This window comes from Anopheles funestus, chromosome 2RL, assembly GCF_943734845.2.
Source record: "Anopheles funestus chromosome 2RL, idAnoFuneDA-416_04, whole genome shotgun sequence".
NCBI classification, from domain to species: domain Eukaryota; kingdom Metazoa; phylum Arthropoda; class Insecta; order Diptera; family Culicidae; genus Anopheles; species Anopheles funestus.
The window spans coordinates 57,211,113-57,227,112 of record NC_064598.1 but is presented as its reverse complement, the minus strand read 5'-3'; the positions used below and the strand labels follow the sequence as shown (position 1 = coordinate 57,227,112).

The following is a 16,000-nucleotide window of genomic DNA, read 5'->3' as shown; positions in this document are numbered from 1 at the left end:
AGCCAAGACACATTAACCGAGACACCTTAGCCAAGACACCTTAGCCGAGACACATTAGCCGAGACACATTAGCCAAGACACATTAGCCAAGACACCTTAGCAAAGACACATTAGCCAAGACACCTTAGCCAAGACACATTAGCCACGACACCTTAGCCAAGACACATTAGCCAAGACACCTTAGCCAAGACACCTTAGCCAAGACACATTAGCCAAGACACCTTAGCCAAGACACATTAGCCAAGACACATTAGCCAAGACACCTTAGCCAAGACACATTAGCCGAGACACATTAGCCAAGACACATTAGCCAAGAAACATTTGCTGAGACACATTAGCCAAGACACATTAGCCAAGACACATTAGCCAAGACACTTTAGCTAAGACACCTTAGCCAAGACACATTAGCCGAGACACATTAGCCAAGACACCTTAGCCAAGACACATTAGCCAAGACACATTAGCCAATACACCTTAGCCAAGACACCTTAGCCAAGACACATTAGCCAAGACACCTTAGCCGAGACACATTAGCCAAGACGCCTTAGCCAAGACACCCTAGCCAAGACACCTTAGCCAAGACACCTTAGCCAAGACACATTAGCCAAGACACATTAGCCAAGACACCTTAGCCAAGACACATTAGCCAAGACACATTAGCCAAGACGCCTTAACCAAGACACATTAGCCAAGACACCTTAGCCAAGACACCTTAGCCAAGACACATTAGCCAAGACACATTAGCCAAGACACATTAGCCAAGACACATTAGCCAAGACACCTTAGCCAAGACACATTAGCCAAGACACCTTAGCCAAGACACATTAGCCAAGACACATTACCCAAGACACCTTAGCCAAGACACCTTAGCCAAGACACATTAGCCAAGACACCTTAGCCAAGACACATTAGCCGAGACACATTAGCCAAGACACATTAGCCAAGACACCTTAGCCAAGACACATTAGCCAAGACACATAAGCCAAGACGCCTTAGTCAAGACACCTTAGCCAAGACACCTTAGCCAAGACACATTAGCCAAGACACCTTAGCCAAGACTCATTAGCCGAGACACATTAGCCAAGACACCTTAGCCAAGACACATTAGCCGAGACACATTAGCCAAGACACATTAGCCAAGACACCTCAGCCAAGACACATTAGCCGAGATACATTAGCCAAGACACATTAGCCAAGACACCTTAGCCAAGACACATTAGCCAAGACACATTAGCCAAGACACATTAGCCGATTCACATTAGCCGAGACACATTAGCCGAGACACATTAGCCAAGACACCTTAACCAAGACACATTAGCCGAGACACATTAGCCAAGACACCTTAGCCAAGACACATTAGCCAAGACACCTTAGCCAAGACACATTAGCCAAGACACCTTAGCCAAGACACCTTAGCCAAGACACATTAGCCAAGACACCTTAGCCAAGACACATTAACCAAGACACATTAGCCAAGACACCTTAGCCGAGACACATAAGCCAAGACACCTTAGCCAAGACACATTAGCCAAGACACATCAGCCAAGACACATTAGCCGAGACACATTAGCCAAGACACCTTAGCCAAGACACATTATCCGAGACACATTAGCCAAGACACATTAGCCAAGACACCTTAGCCAAGACACCTAGGCCAAGACACCTTAGCCAAGACACCTTAGCCAAGACACCTTAGCCAAGACACATTAGCCAAGACACATTAGCCGAGGCACATTAGCCAAGACACCTTAGCCAAGACACCTTAGCCGAGACACATTAGCCAAGACACCTTAGCCAAGACACCTTACCCAAGACACCTTAGCCAAGACACATAAGCCAAGACACATTTGCCAAGACACATTAGCCAAAACACCTTAGCCAAGACACATTAGCCAAGACACATTAGCCAAGACACATTAGCCAAGACACTTTAGCCAAGACACATTAGCCAAGACACCTTAGCCAAGACACCTTAGCCAAGACACCTTAGCCGAGACACCTTAGCCAAGACACATTAGCCAAGACACATTGGCCAAGACACATTAGCCAAGACACATTAGCCAAGACACCTTAGCCATGACACCTTAGCCGAGACACATTAGCCAAGACACCTTAGCCAATTCACCTTAGCCAAGACACATTAGCCAAGACACCTTAATCAAGACACATTAGCCAAGACACATTAGCCAAGACACCTTAGCCAAGACACATTAGCCAAGACACCTTAGTCAAGACACCTTAGCCAAGACACATTAGCCAAGACACATTAGCCAAGACACATTACCCAAGACACCTTAGCCAAGACACCTTAGCCAAGACACCTTAGCCAAGACACATTAGCCGAGACACATTAGCCAAGACACCTTAGCCAAGACACCTTAGCCAAGACACATTAGCTAAAGCACATTGGCTAAGACACCTTAGCCAAGACACATTAGCCAAGACACCTTAGCCAAGACACATTAGCCAAGACACCTTAGCCAAGACACATTAGCCGAGACACATTAGCCAAGACACATTAGCCAATACACATTAGCCGAGACACATTAGCCAAGACACCTTAGCCAAGACACCTTAGCCAAGACACCTTAGCCAAGACACCTTAGCCAAGACACATTAGCCAAGACACCTTAGCCACGACACATTAGCCAAGACACCTTAGCCAAGACACCTTAGCCAAGACACATTAGCCAAGACACATTAGCCAAAACACCTTAGCCAAGACACATTAGCCAAGACACCTTAGCCAAGACACATTAGCCGAGACACATAAGCCGAGACACATTAGCCAAGACACCTTAGCCAAGACACATTAGCCAAGACACCTCAGCCAAGACACATTAGCCAAGGCACCTTAGCCAAGACACATTAGCCAAGACACATTAGCCAAAACACCTTAGCCAAGACACATTAGCCAAGACACATTAGCCAAGACACATTAGCCAAGACACTTTAGCCAAGACACCTTAGCCAAGACACATTAGCCAAGACACTTTAGCTAAGACACCTTAGCCAAGACACCTTAGCCAAGACACATTAGCCAAGACACATTGGCCGAGACACCTTAGCCAAGACACCTTAGCCAAGACACATTAGCCAAGACACCTTAGCCAAGACACCTTAGCCAAGACACCTTAGTCAAGACACATAAGCCAAGACACATCAGCCAAGACACATTAGCCGAGACACATTAGCCGAGACACATTAACCAAGACACATTAGCCAAGACACCTTAGCCAAGACACATTAGCCAAGACACATTAGCCAAGACACATTAGCCAAGACACATTAGCCAAGACACATTAGCCAAGACACATTAGCCAAGACACCTTAGCCAAGACACATTAGCCAAGACACATTAGCTAAGACACCTTAGCCAAGACACCTTAGCCAAGACACATTAGCCAAGACACATTGGCCGAGACACCTTAGCCAAGACACCTTAGCCAAGACACATTAGCCAAGACACCTTAGCCAAGACACCTTAGCCAAGACACCTTAGCCAAGACACATTAGCCAAGACACCTTAGCCAAGACACATTAGCCAAGACACATTAGCCAAGACACCTTAGCCGAGACACATAAGCCAAGACACCTTAGCCAAGACACATTAGCCAAGACACATCAGCCAAGACACATTAGCCGAGACACATTAGCCAAGACACCTTAGCCAAGACACATTATCCGAGACACATTAGCCAAGACACATTAGCCAAGACACCTTAGCCAAGACACCTTAGCCAAGACACCTTAGCCAAGACACATTAGCCGAGACACATTAGCCGAGACACATTAGCCGAGACACATTAGCCAAGACACCTTAGCCAAGACACCTTAGCCAAGACACCTTAGCCGAGACACATTAGCCAAGACACCTTAGCCAAGACACATTAGCCATGACACCTTAGCCAAGACACATTAGCCAAGACACCTTAGCCAAGACACCTTAGCCAAGACTCCTTAGCCGAGACACCTTAGCCAAGACACCTTAGCCGAGACACATTAGCCAAGACACCTTAGCCAAGACACCTTAGCCAAGACACCTTAGCCAAGACACATTAGCCAAGACACCTTAGCCAAGACACATTAGCCGAGACACATTAGCCAAGACACCTTAGCCAAGACACATTAGCCAAGACACCTTAGCCAAGACACCTTAGCCAAGACACATTAGCCAAGACACATTAGCCAAGACACCTTAGCCAAGACACCTTAGCCGAGACACATTAGCCAAGACACCTTAGCCAAGACACTTCAGCCAAGACACATTAGCCAAGAAACATTACCCAAGACACCTTAGCCGAGACACCTTAGCCAAGACACCTTAGCCAAGACACATTAGCCGAGACACATTAGCCAAGACACCTTAGCCAAGACACATTAGCCATGACACCTCAGCCAAGACACATTAGCCGAGACACCTTAGCCAAGACACCTTAGCCAAGACACATTAGCCGAGCCACATTAGCCAAGACACCTTAGCCAAGACACATTAGGCAAGACACATTAGCCAAGACACAATAGCCGAGACACATTAGCCAAGACACCTTAGCTAAGACACCTTAGCCAAGACACCTTAGCCAAGACACATTAGCCGAGACACATTAGCCAAGACACCTTAGCCAAGACACCTTAGCCAAGACACATTAGCCGAGACACATAAGCCAAGACACCTTCGCCAAGATACCTTAGCCAAGACACCTTAGCCAAGACACCTTAGCCAAGACACCTTAGCCAAGACACCTTAGCCAAGACACCTTAGCCAAGACACCTTAGCCAAGACACATTAGCCAAGAAACATTAGCCGAGACACATTAGCCAAGACACCTTAGCCAAGACACTTTAGCCAAGACACCTTAGCCAAGACACATTACCCAAGACACCTTAGCCGAGACACCTTAGCCAAGACACCTTAGCCAAGACACATTAGCCAAGACACCTTAGCCAAGACACATTAGCCAAGACACATTAGCCAAGACACATTATCCGAGACACCTTAGCCAAGACACCTTAGCCGAGACACATTAGCCAAGACACCTTAGCCAAGACACCTTAGCCAAGACACCTTAGCCAAGACACCTTAGCCAAGACACCTTAGCCAAGACACCTTAGCCAAAATACATTAGCCGAGACACATTAGCCAAGACACCTTAGCCAAGACACATAAGCCAAGACACCTTAGCCAAGACACATTAGCCAAGACACATTAGCCGAGACACATTAGCCAAGACACCTTAGCCAAGACACATTAGCCAAGACACATTAGCCAAGACACATTAGCCAAGACACCTTAGCCAAGACACATTAGCCAAGACACCTTAGCCAAGACACCTTAGCCAAGACACCTTAGCCAAGACACATTAGCCAAGACACCTTAGCCAAGACACATTAGCCGAGACACATTAGCCAAGACACCTTAGCCAAGACACATTAGCCAAGACACCTTAGCCAAGACACCTTAGCCAAGACACATTAGCCAAGACACATTAGCCAAGACACCTTAGCCAAGACACATTAGCCGAGACACATTAGCCAAGACACCTTAGCCAAGACACATTAGCCAAGACACATTAGCCAAGACACATTAGCCAAGACACATTAGCCATGACACCTTAGCCAAGACACATTAGCCGAGACACATTAGCCAAGACACCTTAGCCAAGACACATTAGCCGAGCCACATTAGCCAAGACACCTTAGCCAAGACACATTAGGCAAGACACATTAGCCAAGACACAATAGCCGAGACACATTAGCCAAGACACCTTAGCTAAGACACCTTAGCCAAGACACCTTAGCCAAGACACATTAGCCGAGACACATTAGCCAAGACACCTTAGCCAAGACACATTAGCCAAGACACATTAGCCGAGACACATAAGCCAAGACACCTTCGCCAAGATACCTTAGCCAAGACACCTTAGCCAAGACACCTTAGCCAAGACACCTTAGCCAAGACACCTTAGCCAAGACACCTTAGCCAAGACACCTTAGCCAAGACACATTAGCCAAGACACATTAGCCGAGACACATTAGCCAAGACACCTTAGCCAAGACACTGTAGCCAAGACACCTTAGCTGTTCGATAGCTCGTTCGGATGAAGATCCAGGGATGATGTGAACACGGTGCTGACTCAACTTAGACTAATTTCTATATTATACATAATTCACTTACATCTATCCTAGTTCCCTATTCACATTTACATATTTACATTGCTTAAATTACACACATACGCACAAATTATTACTGAAATCTAATTGCCTAACGGTAGGCGCCGACATTCCCGCCCACCAAAAAAACGTTTTTTTTTTTTTAAGTTTCGCTGCGCTTATTTTCATCTATTGTGTTTTCTTCTTCATGTTTGCTATTACTGTCAATGGGAAGGATGCATATTCTTGTTACAGGACGCTTTACTTCTTTTGATTGTGCCGTTTTCATTGTGACTACCCTAACCACACCATCCGTACCGGGATGAATATTTGTTATTCGTGCTAAAGGCCATTTCAAAGGGGGTACATTATCTTCGCGTATTATCACTAACATTCCAGGTTTGATCTCGATTGCTTCGCAATTCCACTTGCTTCTGGCATGGAGCTGTTGTAAATACTCGGTACTCCACCTCGCCCAGAAGTGTTGCAAACGTTTTTGTACCACGCGCCAGTGGTTTAAACGGTTCTCCGGAATGTCCTTCAATGCGATATCAGGAATAACCTGCAAATGGTAACCAGTAAGAAAGTGACCTGGGGTTAGTGCTTGCAAATCAGATGGATCATGTGATAACGGTGTTATTGGCCGAGAGTTCAGGCATAACTCGATTTCTGCCAACAACGTCACCAAATCTTCAAACGATGTAGATGCTGTTCCAAGAACTCGCTGGAGATGGTGTTTCATGGACCGCACAGCTGACTCCCATAGACCTCCGAAATGTGGTGCACGGGGCGGTATGAACTTCCATTTGAATCCCTTGTCAGCACTCCAGGTAGTTACGGCTTCTCGATGGTGGGTTGATTGAAGGAGCTGGTACAACTGGTGCAGTTCATTCGAGGCGCCTTTAAAGTTGGTTCCGTTGTCTGAGTATAGTTCTGATACCAGACCTCTCCGAGCGACAAACCTTCTTAGCGCGGAGATAAATGCAGCCGTACTCAGATCCGATACAAGCTCCAAGTGCACTGCGTGTGTCACGAAGCACACGAACACTGCCACAAATGCTTTCGTTGGTGCTGCTCTGCGATGCCTTTCTTTGACGTAAACCGGACCAGCATAGTCGACACCGGACACTGCAAATGCCCTGGCCTCGGTTACTCTGCTCGGAGGTAAATTTCCCATGGGTTGATTGATGTGTTTTGGATTTACCTTAAAGCAACGCATGCACTTGTGGTAAACACTTCTAGCTACCGATCTCACTCCTATGATCCACAAACTTTGCCTTATGGTGGAAATCATCAATTGTGGACCCGCATGTAATAGCTTTAGATGATAATGCTGTACTAACAAGTTCGTTAAACGGTGGTTTTTCGGGATAAGTATCGGTTGTTTCATGTCACTATCAAGCTGTGAGTTCGCTAAACGTCCGTTAACACGCATTAGGCCTTGATCATCTATAAACGGATTCAAGAACCGTAATGGAGAAGTTCTTGGTACACATTTCTTTGCTAACATTGCCTTAAACTCTTCAGAAAACTGATCCCTCTGTGCAAGCCGGTATAAGAACTTGTCAGTTTCTACCAATTCTTCCGTACTTAGACCACTGCTGGTATGCCCTGGAGTTTTGGCACCTTTTCTTCTAGCACGCAAGAGGTTTAAATAACGTAACCAATAACCAACACCTTTGCGTAGAGCCGTGTATGTTGAGCAGCGCTCGAACAACCTATCACTAAAAGACTCTTCAACCGGTGAAGAGACTAGTAACACTGATGTTCGTTCCTCTTCTGTGGTTATCGGTTTTTGATTCGGTGAAACTGGCCACATATCCTCGTCTAAGGGGAGCCATGAGGGCCCCGCCCACCATTGCCTTGCATCAATTAGAGCTTTGGCATCAGTTCCTCTTGATACCAAGTCTGCAGGATTGTCAACACCAGGAATGTGTTTCCATATACAGTTCTGAGTTTTCGCTTGAATCCTTCTTGTTCTATTCGCCACAAAGGGTTTCCACCTGTCACTAGGAGAGTTTATCCAATACCATGCCGTCATCGAGTCTGTCCACATGTAGCATGTGACTTCTTTGGCAACCGCTCGTTGCACTAACTGGTACAGATTGCTTGCTAGTAATGCCCCACACAGCTCAAGCCTTGCAATGGTGAGTTTTTTTGAAAGAGGCGCTACCTTTGACTTTGATATGAATAATCTGACCACTATTTCTCCTGAATGACTATTCCGACTACGGATATAGCAACAAGCGCCGTAGCCTTTCTCTGAGGCGTCACAAAATATGTGTATCTGATAATTGTCCTCTGCTCTATCGATCACTGTTCTCGGAACACTAACATCACTTAAATACTTCAACTCAGCGTAAAAGTTCTTCCATTCTACTTGCAGCTCATCAGGGAGGGGATTATCCCAGTTCCAACCAGAGCCTCGTGACTCTTTATACGACCACACACGCTGCATGAACATCTTTGCTTTCATCTTTACAGGATCTATGATTCCCAGAGGATCGTACATACGAGCAATACACGATAGGATTTGCTTCCCGGAGTAGCTAGTTTGTTGTTCTATCCCCTTTATGTTCAGTTGCATCCTATCAGATCTTGGAGTCCATAATAGCCCCAAAAGGGATATTGATGATTTGCTGGCTTGCTCAACTGCAACTGATTCACATTGCCTTTGTTGTGGAATATCTTCTAGCGTTTCTGAGTAGTTTGAAGCCCATTTTCTAAGGCTGAATCCTGCTTTGTTCATAAGCTCATCTAACTGCTTTGCTATTGGTTTTGCTTCTTCGATAGAGTCTGCACCTGATACAAGATCATCAACATAAAAATCATCCTTACTCTTCAAAGCCTCTGGATAGTGACGACCATAGTCTTCAAACACTCGTAGCAAAGTTCTTATGGCGAGAAATGGTGCACACGCTGTGCCATAAGTCACAGTATTCAGCTCATACACGGAAATAGGTTCTTCGCTTTCTTTCCTCCATAGAATACGTTGCAGCTTTCTGTCTTCTTTCGCTACTAAAACCTGACGATACATTTTGGCTACGTCTGCGACTAATGCCACTTTCTTCATTCGAAAACGCAACAGAATTGGAATAATGTTTTCTTGAATTGTTGGACCAGTCAGTAAAATGTCGTTCAGTGATCGCCCAGAACTAGACTTACACGAAGCGTCGAACACCACTCTACACTTAGTAGTGGTACTTTCCCTTTTCCAGACTGCGTGATGGGGCAAATAATAGTCCTTTCCAACTTCCAATTCAACATTATTGTAGCTCGCCACCTTCGTCATGTGACCTAACTGTTCGTATTCTTCCATAAACTCTACGTATTCCTTTTTCATGGCTTCATCTTTCTTCAGTCGCCGTTCAATCGATAATAATCGCCTCAACGCGGTTTCCTTTGAGTCTCCCAATTGTTTTTCGTATTCTCTCACCTTTGGCAACTGTACCACGTATCTACCTTCTTCGTTTTGGATCGTAGTATCGCAGTAGAACCTTTCACAACTCAAGCCTTCTTCTGATGTTTCCTTTTCTTGAGGAATGTCTTCAAGGGCGGCAAAATGTCTCATTAACTCGATCAGATTCTCTTCTTGGACACAATGACACAAAACACTGTTGTTACTGTACTCGATGCTGTCTCGCATTGGTCCGCTCACAATCCACCCAAATTTGGTCTTTAACAGGCTTGGCAAATGAGGTGCAACCTTAATATGGCCCTTTTCTAATAGATCCGCAAACAACTCAGCTCCAATTAATAGATCTACCCTTTCCGACTTAAAGAATGTAGGATCTGCTAATCTCACACCACTTGGAATATTCCATCAATCAACATTCACTGTCTGAGCCGGAACATCTGCCGTTACCCGTTGTAACACAACAAAGTCTAGTACTGCAGAAAACCTTGACACTCTTGATCTTACTGTTGCCGTTACCATACTATTTGCTGTTAATGCCATTGCACCTACTCCAGATAACGAGCTTAGCATCCGCTGTCTACTCAGTCCCAATTGTTGAGCCAATCTTTCCGTCATGAAATTGGACTGGGCTCCCATGTCCAATAATGCCCTGGCAGGAATTTCTTTACCGCATGAATCTAACAGAAGCACTTGGGCTGTAGAAAGCCAAATAGTCTTTCGCTTCTCTAAATTCCTGTTGTGCATAGTGGCATTTACGACTGGTGGTACTGCTACTGATGCTTCCTTTGGTCGGCTGCATAGCATGGTGTGGTGGCGCTTTTTACATTGAACGCAACGATAAGACGATCTACACTGACGCACTCCGTGTCCTCGCTTAAGACAATTATAGCACAAATTCTGTTCTTTTACTATATTGAGCCGTTGCTCGAGACCCATGCTCTCAAATTTCGAACACTTGAACAAAGTATGATCTTCTTTACACACCGGGCATTCTGTCTTAAACCTTTCATCCGTTTGTTCTACATGTGCCATCGTAGGAGTTCCCCTTATATTAAACCTTGCTTCTTTACGTATAACAGGCGTTCGCGTGTTACTCATCATCTTGGCTGGTCTCGTATCGATAGTCCGCACATTGTATATTTTGGAATTGGTTAACACTTTGATTCGTTTTTCGCAAAATTCGATTAGTCCCTGATATGTATCGTATTTTGTATCTGCTGAAGCTAGTTCCCATGCCAATAAACTAGTAGCCTCCATTTTGAACATAATCAAGCTTGTTAAGGGGGTGTCCCATTTGTCTATTGGCTCCTTGAGTCTTTCCATTCCCCGAACCAATCGTTTCACTTCATTTACAATCCGCGCTAACTCTTCTCCCGAGGAATCATTCATTGCTTCTAGATGATACAACGCTTTGAAGTATTCTCTTTTAATCGTCTTTGTGTCATCGTATCGCGTATGCAAACTCTGCCAAGTAGGTTCGTAATTGTCGGCTATTAACTGCGTGTGATCGAATTGGGTTGCTACATTTCCCTTTAATGCAGATAGTAAATATTGCAACTTCGTAACTTCAGGAACTTCAACCGCCTCATGAACCATTGACGTAAATCTGTCCTTAAACGTTAACCATTTTGTGATGTCGCCATCGAACGACGGAAGGTCAATGGTCGGTAAACGCAATTTGGGATGGCACAACATCGATTGATTTACGCTTGTGCTATTTGCTGCTGGTAACGAGCCTACTTCTTCGCTCTTTTGACGAGCCACAATGAATCCTTTAACCTGTTGGTATTTTTTATAATATTCTCGTTTTTCCGTACATAGGGCCTCAATATCGCACTCGTCTTCACCCAGTAATTTTTCGCGTACACTCTCAAATGTCTTTCTTGCTTCTTCCAACGCTCCTAACTGACCTTCCAGCTGAGACGCATGTTCCTCTGCATTATACTCATTTATGAATTCAACGAAGAAATCAACGCACCTTAACGTATCGAGATATTTCCGCTTCACCGTCTGTATTTGTTTACTCATTTTCTTACTTGCAGATATTCACTCTTGTGCGGAAACTATGTGCCACACTGTAGCGTCTCCCGTCTGTGATCCTACACCACTACTCGAAACGACGCAATTGCGTGAAAGGCGATGGCCGAAGTCCTCAATTCGCGCGCAAACGTAGTAACACGCACACTTCTCCGACTAATCCTATGCTTGTTCACGGTGTTAGTTTGTGCGACGCTTCTTACACACTTGGTTACACACAAATACTTATGTTACGTTATGCTTGACATGGACAAATTTTACAATCACGATATGCACGCGCAGCGCTTGTACTTCAGGCTACGGATGATGACACTGTCCCAACTCGATGATCTCCTTGAAACAATCCAATTTTGAAGCTTCTCGTATTCTGTGAGCAACCTAACACGCACGCACTGTTCTTTCGATCAGCGTGATCGATCGATGACCTCGTATACGTATGCAGCGCTCTACCCAGTTCGACACTTCATAAGCAACGTTTCGTACAGTTGTCCTCCTGAGATCGTTATTCAGCATTCAGAACGTTGGGTTTCTTACTGTTTGGCTCCTCCTATCCGGTTCGAAGGACCAAATGTTCGATAGCTCGTTCGGATGAAGATCCAGGGATGATGTGAACACGGTGCTGACTCAACTTAGACTAATTTCTATATTATACATAATTCACTTACATCTATCCTAGTTCCCTATTCACATTTACATATTTAAATTGCTTAAATTACACACATACGCACAAATTATTACTGAAATCTAATTGCCTAACGGTAGGCGCCGACATTAGCCAAGACACATTACCCAAGACACCTTAGCCGAGACACCTTAGCCAAGACACCTTAGCCAAGACACATTAGCCGAGACACATTAGCCAAGACACCTTAGCCAAGACACATTAGCCAAGACACATTAGCCAAGACACATTATCCAAGACACCTTAGCCAAGACACCTTAGCCGAGACACATTAGCCAAGACACCTTAGCCAAGACACCTTAGCCAAGACACATTAGCCAAGACACCTTAGCCAAGACACCTTAGCCAAAACACATTAGCCGAGACACATTAGCCAAGACACCTTAGCCAAGACACATAAGCCAAGACACCTTAGCCAAGACACATTAGCCAAGACACATTAGCCGAGACACATTAGCCAAGACACCTTAGCCAAGACACATTAGCCAAGACACATTAGCCAAGACACATTAGCCAAGACACCTTAGCCAAGACACATTAGCCAAGACACCTTAGCCAAGACACCTTAGCCAAGACACCTTAGCCGAGACACATTAGCCAAGACACCTTAGCCAAGACACATTAGCCAAGACACATTAGCCAAGACACATTAGCCAAGACACATTAGCCGAGACACCTTAGCCAAGACACATTAGCCAAGACACCTTAGCCAAGACACATTAGCCAAGACACCTTAGCCAAGACACCTTAGCCAAGACACATTAGCCAAGACACCTTAGCCAAGACACCTTAGCCAAGACACCTTAGCCAAGACACATTAGCCGAGACACATTAGCCAAGACACCTTAGCCGAGACACCTAAGCCAAGACACCTTAGAAAAGACACCTTAGCCAAGACACATTAGCCGAGACACATTAGCCAAGACACCTTAGCCAAGACACATTAGCCAAGACACCTTAGCCAAGACACATTAGCCAAGACACCTTAGCCAAGACACATTAGCCAAGACACCTTAGCCAAGACACCTTAGCCGAGACACATTAGCCGAGACACATTAGCCAAGACACATTAGCTAAGACACATTAGCCAAGACACCTTAGCCAAGACACATTAGCCGAGACACATTAGTCAAGACACATTAGCCGAGACACATTAGCCAAGACACCTTAGCCAAGACACATTAGCCGAGACACATTAGCCAAGACACATTAGCCAAGACACCTTATCCAAGACACATTAGCCAAGACACCTTAGCCACGACACATTAGCCAAGACACCTTAGCCAAGACACCTTAGCCAAGACACCTTAGCCAAGACACATTAGCCAAGACAAATTAGCCGAGACACATTAGCCAAGACACATTAGCCGAGACACATTAGCCAAGACACCTTAGCCAAGACACCTTAGCCAAGACACCTTAGCCAAGACACATTAGCCGAGACTTATTAGCCAAGACACATTAGCCAAGACACATTAGCCGAGACACATTAGCCAAGACACATTAGCCAAGACACATTAGCCAAGCCACTTTAGCCAAGACACCTTAGCCAAGACACCTTAGCCAAGACACATTAGCCAAGACACCTTAGCCAAGACACATTAGCCAAGACACATTAGCCAAGACGCCTTAGCCAAGACACCTTAGCCAAGACACCTTAGCCAAGACACATTAGCCAAGACACCTTAGCCAAGACACATTAGCCAAGACACCTTAGCCAAGACACATTAGCCAAGACACATTAGCCAAGACGCCTTAGACAAGACACATTAGCCAAGACACCTTAGCCAAGACACCTTAGCCAAGACACATTAGCCAAGACGCATTACCCAAGACACCTTAGCCAAGACACCTTAGCCAAGACACATTAGCCAAGACACCTTAGCCAAGACACATTAGCCAAGACACATTAGCCAAGACACCTTAGCCAATACACCTTAGCCAAGACACATTAGCCAAGACACCATAGCCTAGACACATTAGCCGAGACCCATTAGCCAAGACACCTTAGCCAAGACACCTTAGCCAAGACACATTAGCCAAGACACATTAGCCAAGACGCCTTAGCAAAGACACCTTAGCCAAGACACCTTAGCCAAGACACCTTAGCCAAGACACATTAGCCAAGACTCATTAGCCGAGACACATTAGCCAAGACACCTTAGCCAAGACACATTAGCCAAGACACATTAGCCAAGACACCTTAGCCAAGACACCTTAGCCAAGACACATTAGCCGAGACACATTAGCCAAGACACCTTAGCCAAGACACCTTAGCCGAGACACATTAGCCAAGACACCTTAGCCAAGACACCTTAGCCAAGACACATTAGCCGAGACACATTAGCCAAGACACATTAGCCAAGACACATTAGCCAAGACACTTTAGCCAAGACACATTAGCCAAGACACATTATCCAAGACACCTTAGCCAAGACACCTTAGCCAAGACACCTTAGTCAAGACACATTAGCCAAGACACATCAGCCAAGACACATTAGCCGAGACACATTAGCCGAGACACATTAGCCAAGACACATTAGCCAAGACACCTTAGCCAAGACACATTAGCCAAGACACATTAGCCAAGACACCTTAGCCAAGACACATTAGCCAAGACACATTAGCCAAGACACATTAGCCAAGACACCTTAGCCAAGACACATTAGCCAAGACACTTTAGCCAAGACACCTTAGCCAAGACACCTTAGCCAAGACACATTAGCCAAGACACATTGGCCGAGACACCTTAGCCAAGACACCTTAGCCAAGACACATTAGCCAAGACACCTTAGCCAAGACACCTTAGCCAAGACACCTTAGCCAAGACACATTAGCCAAGACACCATAGCCAAGACACATTAGCCAAGACACATTAGCCAAGACACATTAGCCAAGACACATTAGCCAAGACACCTTAGCCGAGACACATAAGCCAAGACACCTTAGCCAAGACACATTAGCCAAGACACATCAGCCAAGACACATTAGCCGAGACACATTAGCCAAGACACCTTAGCCAAGACACCTTAGCCAAGACACCTTAGCCAAGACACCTTAGCCAAGACACCTTAGCCAAGACACATTAGCCAAGACACATTAGCCGAGACACATTAGCCGAGACACATTAGCCAAGACACCTTAGCCAAGACACCTTAGCCAAGACACCTTAGCCGAGACACATTAGCCAAGACACCTTAGCCAAGACACATTAGCCATGACACCTTAGCCAAGACACATTAGCCAAGACACCTTAGCCAAGACACCTTAGCCAAGACACCTTAGCCGAGACACCTTAGCCAAGACACCTTAGCCGAGACACATTAGCCAAGACACCTTAGCCAAGACACATTAGCCAAGACACATTAGCCAAGACACCTTAGCCAAGACACCTTAGCCAAGACACATTAGCCAAGACACCTTAGCCAAGACACATTAGCCGAGACACATTAGCCAAGACACCTTAGCCAAGACACCTTAGCCAAGACACCTTAGCCAAGACACATTAGCCAAGACACATTACCCAAGACACATTAGCCAAGACACATTAGCCAAGACACCTTAGCCAAGACACATTAGCCAAGACACATTAGCCAAGACACCTTAGCCAAGACACATTAGCCGAGACACATTAGCCAAGACACCTTAGCCAAGACACATTAGCAAAGACACATTAGCCAAGACACCTTAGCCAAGACACATTAGCCATGACA

At 45.5% G+C, this 16,000-nt stretch overlaps 1 protein-coding gene across 2 annotated transcripts in view; it reads right to left on the bottom strand.

The window, feature by feature from the left end:
* Positions 1-6,134: 6,134 nt before the first annotated feature.
* The window catches only part of LOC125762956 (uncharacterized), a 91,154-nt gene continuing 81,288 nt past the window's right edge, over positions 6,135-16,000 (bottom strand). For both annotated transcript variants that reach the window (XM_049425618.1, XM_049425617.1), the window contains one exon: positions 6,135-12,431. In XM_049425618.1, coding sequence (XP_049281575.1) covers positions 9,974-11,596 — 1,623 coding nt within the window. In that variant the 5' untranslated portion in view covers positions 11,597-12,431 and the 3' untranslated portion in view covers positions 6,135-9,973. The remainder of the gene's footprint in view (positions 12,432-16,000) is intronic.